A 12,016-nucleotide genomic window follows, 5' to 3' on the forward strand; every position below is an offset into this window, starting at 1 on the left:
TAGAGAGACCCCCCCCAAAAAACAATAACAACTGTCAACACTTTGACATTTAGTAGTGAAACTCGCAAATTCCAAAGATAAAGAGAAAATCCTTAATGCAGCAAGAGACAAGAGATCGCTAACTCATGTGGTGAGAAATATTAGGTTAACAGCAGACCTCTCCACGGAGACCTGGCAAGCCAGAAAGGGCTGGCAGGATATATTCAGGGTCCTAAATGAGAAGAACATGCAGCCAAGAATACTCTATCCAGCAAGGCTCTCATTCAGAATAGAAGGAGAGAAAGAGCTTCCAAGATAGGCAGAAACTGAAAGAATATGTGACCACCAAACCCTCTGCAAGAAATATTAAGGGGAACTCTGTAAAAGAAAGAGGACATCCAAAGAAATAATCTACAAAAACAGGGACTGAATAGGTATTATGATGACACTAAATTCATATCTTTCAATAGTTGATTGTGATTGGGCTAAATGATCCCATCAAAAGACACAGGGTTTCGGACTGGATAAAGAAGCAAGACCCATCCTATTTCCTGTCTACAAGAGACTCATGTTAGACCTAAGGACACCTCCAGCCTGAAAATAAAAGTTTGGAGAACCATTTACCATTCAAATGGTCCTCAAAAGAAAGCAGGGGTAGCTATCCTCATATCAGATAAATTAAAGTTTATCCCAAAGACTGTCGTAAGAGATGAAGAGGGACACTCTATCATACTTAAAGGATCTAACCAACAAGAGGACCTAACAGTCATGAATATTTATGCCCCTAATGTGGGAGCTGACAAGTATATCAATCAATTAATAACCAAAGTAAAGACATACTTAGATAATAATACATTAATACTGGGAGACTTCAACATGGTGCTTTCTGTAATTGACAGATATTCTAAGCAAAACATCTTCAAAGAAACAAGAGCTTTAAATGATACACTGCACCAGATGGATTTCACAGATATTTACGGAACTTTACATCCAAATGCAACTGAATACACATTCTTCTCAAGTGCATATGGAACTTTCTCCAGAATAGACCACATACTGGGTCACAAATCAGGTCTCAACCGATACCAAAAGATTGGGATTGTCCCCTGCATATTTTCAGAACACAATGCTTTGAAACTTGAACTTAATCACAAGAGAAGATTTGGAAGAAACTCAAACATGTGGAAGTTAAAGAGCATTCTGCTAAAAGATGAAAGGATCAACCAGGAAATTAGAGAAGAATTAAAAAGATTCATGGAAACTAATGAAAATGAAGATACAACTGTTCAAAATCTTTGAGATATGGCAAAAGCAGTCCTAAGAGGGAAATACATCTCAATACAAGCATCCCTCAAAAAATTGGAAAAAACTCAAATACACAAGCTAACCTCACACCTAAAGGAACTGGAGAAAGAACAACAAATAAAACCTATACCAAGCAGAAGAAGAGAGTTAATAAAGATTCGAGCAGAACTCAATGAAATAGAGACCAGAAGGACTTTGGAACAGGTTAACAAAACCAAGAGTTGGTTCTTTGAAAGAACTAATTAGATAGATAAACCATTAGCCAGCCTTATTAAAAAGAAAAAAAAGACTCAAATTAATAAAATCACGAACGAAAAAGGAGAGATCACAACCAATACCAAGGAAATACAAATGATTCTAAAAACTTATTATGAGCAGCTATATGCCAATAAATTAGGCAATCTAGAAGAAATGGACGCATTTCTGGAAAAGCACAAACTACCAAAACTGGAACAGGAAGAAATAGAAAACCTGAACAGGCCAATAACCAGGGAGGAAATTGAAGCAGTCATCAAAACCCTCCCAAGACACAAAAGTCCAGGGCCAGATGGCTTCCCAGGGGAATTCGATCAAAGAAGAAACAATAGCTATTCTACTAAAGCTGTTCTGAAAGATAGAAAGGGATGAAATACTTCCAAACTCGTTCTATGAGGCCAGCATCACCTTAATTCCAAAACCAGACAAAGACCCCACCAAAAAGGAGAATTACAGACCAATATCCCTGATGAACACAGATGCAAAAATTCTCAACAAGATACTAGCCAATAGGATCCAACAGTACATTAAGAAGTTACTCACCACGACCAAGTGGGATTTATCCCCAGGATGCAAGGCTGGTTCAACACTGGTAAAGGAATCAATGTGATAGATCATATCAGCAAGAGAAAAAAACAAGAACCATATGATCCTCTCAATAGATGCAAAGAAAGCATTTGACAAAATCCAGCATCCATTCCTGATCAAACCTCTTCAGAGTGTAGGGATAGAGGGAACATTCCTCAGCATTTTAAAAGCCATCCATGAAAAGCCCACAGCAAATATCATTCTCAATGGAGAAGCACTGGGAGCCTTTCCCCTAAGATCAGGAACATGACAGGGATGTCCACTCTCACCACTGCTATTCAACATAGTCCTAGAAGTCCTAGCCTCAGCAATCAGACAACAGAAAGAAGTAAAAGGGATTCAAATTGGCAAAGAAGAAGTCAAACTCTCCCTCTTCGCAGATGACATGATACTCTACATAGACAACCCAAAAGACTCCATCCCAAGATTGCTAGAACTCATACAGCAATTTGGCAGCGTGGCAGGATACAAAATCAATGCCCAGAAGTCAGCGGCGTTTCTATCCACTGAGACTGAAGAAAGAGAAATTAAGGAGTCCATCCCATTTACAATTGCACCCAAAAGCATAAGATACCTAGGAATAAACCTAACCAAAGAGGTAAAGGATCTATACCCTAAAAACTACAGAACATTTCTGAAAGAAATGGAGGAAGACACAAAGAGATGGAAAAATATTCCATACTCATGGATTGGAAGAATTAATATTGTGAAAATGTCTATGCCACCCAGGGCAATTTACACATTCAATGTAATCCCTATCAAAATACCATGGACTTTCTTCAGAGAGTTGGAACAAATCATCTTAAGATTTGTGTGGAATTAAAAAAAGACCCCGAATAGCCAGGGGAATATTGAAAAAAGAAAACCATAGCTGGGGGCATCACAATGCCAGATGTCAGGTTGTACTACAAAGCTGTGGTCATCAAGACAGTGTGGTACTGGCACAAAAACAAACACATAGATCAATGGAACAGAATAGAGAACCCAGAAATGGACCCTCAACTCTATGGTCAACTAATATTTGACAAAGCAGGAAAGACTATCCACTGGAAAAAGGACAGTCTCTTCAATAAATGGTGTTGGGAGAAGTTGACAGCCACGTGCAGAAGAATGAAACTAGACCATTCTCTTAGACCAGATACAGAGATAAACTCAAAATGGATGAAAGATCTAAATGTGAGACAGGAAACCATCAAAATCCTAGAGGAGAACACAGGCAACACCCTTTTGGAACTTGGCCACAGCAACTTCTTGCAAGATACATCCACAAAGGCAAGAGAAACAAAAGCAAATATGAACTATTGGGACTTCATCAAGATAAGAAGCTTTAAAAAAAAAAAAAGAAGCTTTTGCACAGCAAAGGAAACAGTCAACAAAACTACAAGACAGCCTACAGAATGGGAGAAGATATTTGCAAATGATGTATCAGATAAAGGGCTAGTCTCCAAGATCTATAGAGAACTTATTAAACTCAACAGCAAAGAAAGAAACAATCCAATCATGAAATGGGCCAAAGACATGAACAGAAATTTCGGAGAAAGATCCAGAATAGTCAATTTCATAGAGATACGAACTAGACTGGTGGTTGCCTAGAACTGTGTGTTTGTGTAGGGCCTGGAAATAAAATGGGAGCTGACTACCATCATTTTTATCATTTTGGAGTGATTAAAATCTTCTAAAATGGTGTAATGGCTACACAGCTCTCAGTATACTAAAAATCACTGACGTATATACTTTAAATGGATGAATTATATGGTACATGAATTCTATCCCCATAAAGCTGTTATTATAAAAAAGCCGGTGAAGGGTCACATCATGAGAAGCCAAGTACAGCACTGAGTCCTAGAGGGAAGCATGAGGCTGAGGGTAGGAGTAAAGCCAAGAAGCCTGGAGCTGTGTAGATACAGAAATGGGGCCAGAGAGGAGAAAGTAAGGCTGGAGCAAAGCAGGGATGTTCCGGAGCAGGATCAGAGCTAAAGGCCACTTCATAGGGGGGTGGTTGTTTGGCATGCGAGTAGGTCAGCTTAACTCATAGATAATAAAGTTCTCATTGTTTTAGGCAGCTTAATTCTAGGCCTGTGGCTTCTTTCTTTCTTTCTCACTAGCAACCCATACTGCGGATTCTCTACTCCTGCCATATGGGAAGTGGGGGAGAAGCTGACCTGCTTTTCTACAGATAACTATTTGTTCGTAGCAGTAGTACCAGAAGCCGTAGTAGGACTAGTAACAATAATAATAATAACCCACACTGGGCAGTTACTGGGTCCCAGCCACAGTTCTCAAACATTTTACATTATTGACCCATTTAATTCCTGACAATAAGTCCATGGCGTAAGTAATATCACTATCCTTCTTTCACAGATGAGAACATTGAGGCACAGGGCAGTTAAATATCTCATCCTAGGTCAACCCCCTTTTGAGTGGAGAGTATTGTTTGAGGTCTTAGTTGGGATAACGTGGTGAAGCCAATTCATTTTCTGTCAAGGGGTCACACCGGAAGGAAGACAACTCTCAGTTGCTTAGATCAGCATACAGGACCTTGGGCCCATCGGGACTTCAGGAGGGCCAGGTTGGGGTGCAAGCCCACCTCTCCCTGACGTCCCAGAGCTTCCTCTTTTCAAAGATCAGTATGCCGTTTCCAGAGAATACCAGTCGGAAAAAAGGAAGACGGAAATCAAAGTGGTTACCATGGCGATCTGTAGCCCCGGACCTGAGTAGGACAGAGAATCTCTCCAGGGCAATCACTCCTTTATACAAACAGACATTCACCAAATGACCTCTTACTTGATGAGCAGGGACTGGGAATATAGGGAGGAGGAAGACAAAGGCCATGCTTCGGAGGAGCTCGGGATTGCGCGGCTCCGTGCAATTACCTTCACATATTGGGGGTGGTCCTTCGAACTGCAAGTAGGTTCCAAGTTTGCAGGTCAGGATCTCATTCCCCACTAGGGTAAAGCCAGGGAGGCACCTGTAGCGGACGATGTCACCTGCCAAAGAGAGACCACATGGGGATTCCTTGGAGAAGTCTGCGTGGGGCGCCCCTTCGTACTTAAACCCATGTCCAGGCAAGGCAATCCGTGGTGGGTCATGTTCTGATCAGACTTAAATAACTGGGTCAACCCCAATCGAACGACCCAGAAAACTGCTACCCACTTCTCAGAGCTCAGCCTCGCTGAGCCGAAGCATGTTTACAAATTCTAGGAACTTTGGAGAGTGTCTTGCGTGGATTTACTTCTCAAAAACCTACTGACTTGAATCTTGTCTGCCTGGCTATGGTGTTTGCCTCTTGGGGCAGACTCAGTGGATGGGTGGGAGGGGGCGATGTGCCTTGCCCGCCAGCCACCCCCCACAGCCCCCGGCCCGGCCCCTCCTTGCCCCCCAGCCCTTGCCGGTTTGGGAGGCGGTACCTATGTTGAATTCTTCATTCTCTGTGACGACTTCGGCATTGGGGAGGATGGTGGGAGGCGGGCACTTGGAGAGCGGATAAGCTGAAAAGACAGAAGCAGACAAGCTGGGGTAAGAGCGTCACTCTCAGGGCACGTTGTCATTCACTTGTTCACTCTCATTCCTCATTCCCTGGCACAGATACTAGTGGCTTTTGACCCGTACCCAGGGAAAGTGTAGCCAAGTACTATTTTGCTTATCTGCTGTCATCCTTTTCTGTCTTTGATGCAGAAGCCAGGAGGCGTAGAGTAACAGCAACGATAAAGGAGAGAGCATCTTAAGAGGTCAGTGACAAGCGCACTGGCACTGAGGGGAAAGGAGAGACGCATTTCTTGAGCACCTACACGGGCCAGGCACTTTCACAGCTGTCACCGTCGATTCTGATGCCGGCGGACCCCCCTGCAAGGTGTCCTCGCTTCCTTTATGGGGAAGCTGAGATTCCGAACACTTCACTCCCTTCTCCAGGGTTACACGGGAGGTGAGTGGCACAGGAACTTGAATCCAGGAGCGGCTGCTCTCAAATCCCGTATTCTTTCCACCACTTGGCATTTAAGTACTGTGTGTGGCTCACGTGAGTGCCCACAAAGCCAGCTCGTTTCCCTTCTGACCTCTGGCCAAACATCTCTGGCTTCAGTGGGTTTTCTAAATTGGAAACCATCCCTCTGGGCAGGGACTAGGCTGTGTGGATGGTGTCGCTGAGACGAGGCTCAGGATGGGCCCAGAGCTTGGCTTCCATCCGCTGCCTGGCGCACAGCTGGTGCCACGGGAGTGTGAGCTGCTGTTGGCATTGCTACTGCTCTTGTTATATCCATAGTCACCCCAGACCCCCAAATTATATATATATATATATATATGTATATATATATATTTTATAAAGGACATTCTTTTTTTTTATTGGTGTTCAATTTGCTAACGTACAGAATAACACCCAGTGCTCATCCCGTCAAGTGCCCCCCTCAGTGCCCACAAAAAATTACAAATATAATACACTGTCATTAGAGAAAATATGAAAAATTTTCTACAACAGTAGGAAGAAAATTAAACTCATCCACTGGCCATTTGGAAAGACCCGCTGCTAACACTTTACTGTGAGTTCATAGAGCACATACTTTCTGCATATGTATTTTTCTCTTACAAATTTGCAGCATGTGGTGCACTTTGTGTTGATCCTTGGGCACTTACTACTGTATTGCAGGAGTTTTCCTATGCAATTAAATTTCTTAAAAAATGACTGCAATGACTTCATAGAATTTAGTCATATGATTAAAATTTATTTAGAGATGCTCTATTATTTTTTTTTCAGATGCTCTATTATTAACCATTTAGGTTTCCAAAGTTTTGCAATTTAAAATAAGGTTGTGATAAACATTCTTTAAAATAAAACATCCTTCTCCACATATGCATCTTTTATGAATTTTTTTTCTTCTTTTTTTTTAAAACTAGGAAGGATTGCTGGATCATAGAGCAGCTCTATTTTTTATTTTTTTTTCAGGAACCTCCATGCTGTTCCCCACAGTGGCTGCACCGGTTCACATTCCCACCAACAGTGCACGAGGGCTCCCCTTTCTCCACATCCTCGCCAACATCTGTCGTTTCCTGTGTTGCTGATTCTAGCATTCTGACAGGTGTGAGGTGAAATCTCACCGTGGTTTTTATTTGCATTTCCCTGATGATGAGGGATATTGAGGAGGATCTTTTCATGTCTCTGTTGGTCATCTGGATGTCTTCTTTGGAGAAATGTCTTCCCATGTCTTCTGTCTTTTTTTTAACTGGATTATTTGTTACGTGTTGAGTTTTTAAAGTTCTTTGTGTATTTTTGGATCTACAATTTGCACTACTAGGTATTTACCCAAAGGATACAAAAGTACTACTTCGAAGGGATATATGCACCCCGATATTTATAGCAGCACTATCAACAATGGCCAAATTATGGAAGTAGCCCAAATATCCATCAACTGATGAATGGATAAAGAAGATGTGGTGTATATATACATGGAATATTGCTCCAGCATCAAAAAGAATGAAATCTTGCCATTCGCAATGACATGGATGGAGGTAGAGAGTGTTATGCTCAGCAAAATAAGTCTGTCAGAGAAAGGCAAATACCATATGATTTCACTCATACATGGAATTTAAAACAAGACAAATGAACATAAGGGGGGGGGGAAGGAAAAGAAAACCAAGAAACAGACTCTTAAGTATAGAGAATGAACTGATGGTCCCGAGGGGAGGTAGGTGGGTGGATGGGTTGAACAGGTGTGGGGATTAAGGCGGGCACTCGTGAGGCGATATGTGGAAGTGCTGGATCACTAAATTCTACACCTGAAATTAATATTACACTGCATGTTAACTAATTGGAGTTTAAATAAAAATTTCGAAAAAAAGGGAAAAAACTGGGAACGATTACATTGTATGAGCTTTTTAAAGTATGAGCATCTCCTACTGAACGAATGTCAGTAATCCATTCCTGGAAATCAGATGTTCTGCGTAAAGATGCTATTTCCCGTGACTTCAAGTAGGAAAAAATTACGGTGCATAACCCTAAACCCGGGAAGTATTTAAGATAATAAGATACATATATATGCAAAACCCATAATGCTAGAAATTAAATACTTGAAATTTTACTGCTTGATCGCCCAAGAATGAGTACGGCTTTAAGAAAACAGCGGTTCCATGTGTTTTAGCACAAGCACTTTGCATAGCACAGCGCGCCACGCCAACCCTCTCAGCGTGAGGCATTTGGAAATCCTCGCCCGAAGACAAGTGCAACATGGGAACGTGTTCAGGACAGTGCTGGGTTCACAATGAACTTCTCGTTATCGTAACCTCTCGGAACCGGCAGCAACAGGGACACACGTTCCAAACGTTCACGTGGGATCCTGGCCTTTACCCACTGCAGTTAGGATGCAACCTGACTTTTCCTGTGGATGGTTTCATTAAAAATGTTGTAGGACATTTTGATGATTTAACTAATTTCTTCTACAGATGTGTCGGCGGAAAAGACGTTGCATGGAGAGACACAGGACTCCGGGAGACACGGTCTTCAAAGCAAGAAGCACCCGTGGGGTGGCCACGCGGGTTTGACCTTGGTTTAACATACACCCGGGAGGACCACGCGGGTGTTGGCTTTTCTTTGCAGAAAATGGGCTGTAACTGATACGGGCCACGGAGCGGCAGCTTCTACAGGGCCGGGTCTCATCATTGTCTCCTCCAACTCATTGAAGGATTATCTGCAGAGGCCTAGCCTGGGTCAGGCGCTGCGTCAGGCGGCGAGGGTGCAAGAGTAACCAAGACACAGTCCTCGCCCTCCTGCCACCCCGAGCCTCCTGGGGAAGGCAGTCCTCTGCGGTAATTGTCGCCAGCTTGCTAAGCAACCAAAAAGGTAGCATTTCTTTTTTTAAAAAAAAATTGGCATTTGAGGGATCCCTGGGTGGCGCAGCGGTTTGGCGCCTGCCTTTGGCCCAGGGCGCGATCCTGGAGACCCAGGATCGAATCCCACGTCGGGCTCCCGGTGCATGGAGCCTGCTTCTCCCTCTGCCTGTGTCTCTGCCTCTCTCTCTCTCTCTCTGTGACTATAATACATTAAAAAAAAAAAAAAATTGGCATTTGATAACAAGTTAGGTTAAACATTTTCTTCCTATATTAATGGACTATTTTGGAGTTTACTTTTTAACCTTCTATCAGTCCTTTGCCCCTATTTGTCTTACAAATTGGAAGAACCCGGTTCGTATTTAAGATTGACTTCTGGGGTTACCTGGTGGCTCAGTTGGTTAAGCATCTGATTCTTGATTTTGGCTCAGGTCAGGATCTCAGGGCAGTGAGGTGGGTGTGGAGCCTATGTAAGTCTCTCTCTCCTTCCGCCCCTGCCTTCTCTTAAAAAAAAAAGAAAAATGACTTCTGCCTGTTAAATATATTTTCACGGTTTATCCTCTCCTTATGTTTGTCTAGGGCACTCTTGGGATTCGTAGATGCATGAAGTTTCTGCTTATTCTGCTTAGCCAATTCTTTTTTTTTTTTTTTTTTTTTAAGATTTTATTTATTTACCGGAGACAGAGAGCGAGCCTGAGTAGGGGCGAGGGGCAGAGGCAGAGGGAGAAGCAGACCCCGCTGAGCAGGGAGCCCGATGGTGGGAGGGACTCCATCCCAGGACCCGGGGATCAGGACTTGAGCCAAAGGCAGATGCTTAACTGATGGAGCCCCCCAGGCGCCCCTCTGCTTAGCCAATTCCCGATGTTTCCTTTATCACCCAAGGCTTTTATTTTATTTTATTTTTTAAAATTTGGTATCTTCCATTCTCAGCTGCACGCTTAATCTTTAAAATACACCTTCTGGGTGGGGAACTGGATGAAGGGGATCAAAGGGTACAAACCTCCAGTTATAAGACTGGATAAGTACCGGGGATTTCACGTGTTACATGATGTTAACACTGCTGTTTGGTATATCTGAATGCTGTCAAGAGAGAGCAGATCCTCAGAGTTCTCATCACAAGGAGAAAAAAAACCTATTTTCCCTCCTTTTTTTGGATATCTATATGAGATGACGGCCTTTAACTGAATTTATCGTGGTGATCATTTCACAATATACGTAAGTCATGTCATTACGTTGTATGCCTAGACATACACAGTGCTGTATGCCAACTGTATCTCAGTAAAATTGGGAAAAAAAACCCAAAATAATTGCCTCAAATTCCAAAATAAATAAATAAATAAATAAATATCTTCTATGACACTTAACTTGCAGAAAAAACTCAGAAGAAATCTCCACTTGAACACAGCCTGAGTGTGGTTACTAGTTTGAGTGGGGGTAGCTTTCCCATTATATTTTTTAAGAATTATATATTTCTGCTCAGAAATGCAGAATGCTGGTGGAATATTGAAAAACAATAAAATGGAAATTGCCCCAATCCCACCACTACCGAGGCGTAACCGCTGTCAGCCTTCTGGTGCACGAGCTTTGGTCTTTTGCGGACAATCCCTCCTCCGCCTAGAGCCACACCATCTAACAGGTTATTGCTAAAGACCTGAGTGGGGCGGCGGGGGGGACGTCCAGGACTTCTCCCTTCCCCCGGTCCCCTCTCCCCCAGTCCCTTTGGGCTGAGGCCCTGTCAGAGCTTAATCGGACCCCGATGCAGGCGAACATGGTAACGGACGGACGGGGAGGCCCACTGCCTCTTGCCAAGCAGCAGCCAGCGTGTCAACAGCCGTCGTAGGCCAGGGTCTCACTGTTTTGTCCTGGGCTGTATCTTTGTTCCTATGGTTTCCTTTGTTTTCCACCTTTTCTATAGGAACTATGCTTTGCTTACTTTTTTCTTTTAGTGACTTAAAAGTACTATCACCTATTTTTAATTTTTTTAGTGACTAAAATACGTACTTGGAGTCCTGATTTTCCTAATTATTAAAATCAGCGATTGAATGACATCTACTGATTCCACCCTCATGAGAGATAAGGACATTCCCTTTCTCCTATTCCTCTTCTAATTCCTTGGGTATTTGTTAATATGAAATAATTCTTAAAAATCTTTTTTTTAAAAGATTTATTTTTATATGAGAGAGAGAGGGAGAGTGTGAGCTCTAGTGGGGGGAGGCACAGGGGAAGAGGGAGAGAGAATCCTCCAGCAGACTCCCCTGAGTGTGGAGCCTGATGCAGGGCGCGATCCCAGGACCCTGAGCTCATGACCTGAGTCCAAATCAAGACTCATGCTCAACTGCCTGAGCCAAGCAGGTGCCACAATTTTACAAAATCTTTTAAGAATCATTTGCAATCTGTTTGGAATCGATATTTTCAATTATTATTAGGCTTAAAAGGTGGTTAGCTAGTTAGTGCTTCCACTTTAATCTTTTATACAACTTCTCTGTATCAGGTTATTGGCTCGTCTCTCCCTGGGGGTCCACATCCTGGAGGAACACTTCAACTGAGATGTGGGGACGCGGATTGTGAGTGCTCAGAGGTCTGCAGATGGCTGTCTCTTGCCTGCACATGTGATGCTCCCAACTATCTTCCCCCTACATATCTATAAAAATGCCTCTTTTGATTTTCTGGGATTGAATGCCAAGAATAATTAGTCAAAGGATTGTGGATTTTGGCTCCTCGCAGGTAACTTTTTCGGCCTAGATTCTGGTAGATTGTGCCCTTCATCCCAGTAATTTGAAATGCTTGCCAGGCTGGTTGTGATTTCCCCCGGCATGCAGTGAGCTCTTTTGTTCTATTTGCACAGTTTTTCATTCATTTCAGAAGAGTTTTCTTTTATTATTTGTGTTCTGTCCGTCTAGTTCTTTCTGTCATGGATGCTTTTTATCAGGACATTCTTCATTCACTGGATCTCTTTTATTTCCCATTCTCTCCTCTATAATCTTCAAGTCTTTGCTCTTTCTCTCCTTCGTGTTGGGCTTTTCCTCTGATCTGGTTTTCTACAGCGTTTTGCTGATCCTTATGCCAATTTAATTGG

The 12,016-nt window shown here is 42.8% G+C and overlaps 1 protein-coding gene across 1 annotated transcript in view; it reads right to left on the reverse strand.

The window, feature by feature from the left end:
- CSMD2 (CUB and Sushi multiple domains 2) overlaps positions 1-12,016 on the reverse strand; it is a 439,342-nt gene that overhangs the window by 73,422 nt on the left and 353,904 nt on the right. The window contains exons 46-47 of the mRNA XM_041738011.1: positions 5,535-5,615; positions 5,001-5,114 (exon numbers count right to left, since the gene is read on the reverse strand). Of these exons, the coding sequence (XP_041593945.1) occupies positions 5,001-5,114; positions 5,535-5,615 (195 nt within the window). The remainder of the gene's footprint in view (positions 1-5,000; positions 5,115-5,534; positions 5,616-12,016) is intronic.

Source organism: Vulpes lagopus, chromosome 23 (assembly GCF_018345385.1).
Source record: "Vulpes lagopus strain Blue_001 chromosome 23, ASM1834538v1, whole genome shotgun sequence".
Classification (NCBI taxonomy): domain Eukaryota; kingdom Metazoa; phylum Chordata; class Mammalia; order Carnivora; family Canidae; genus Vulpes; species Vulpes lagopus.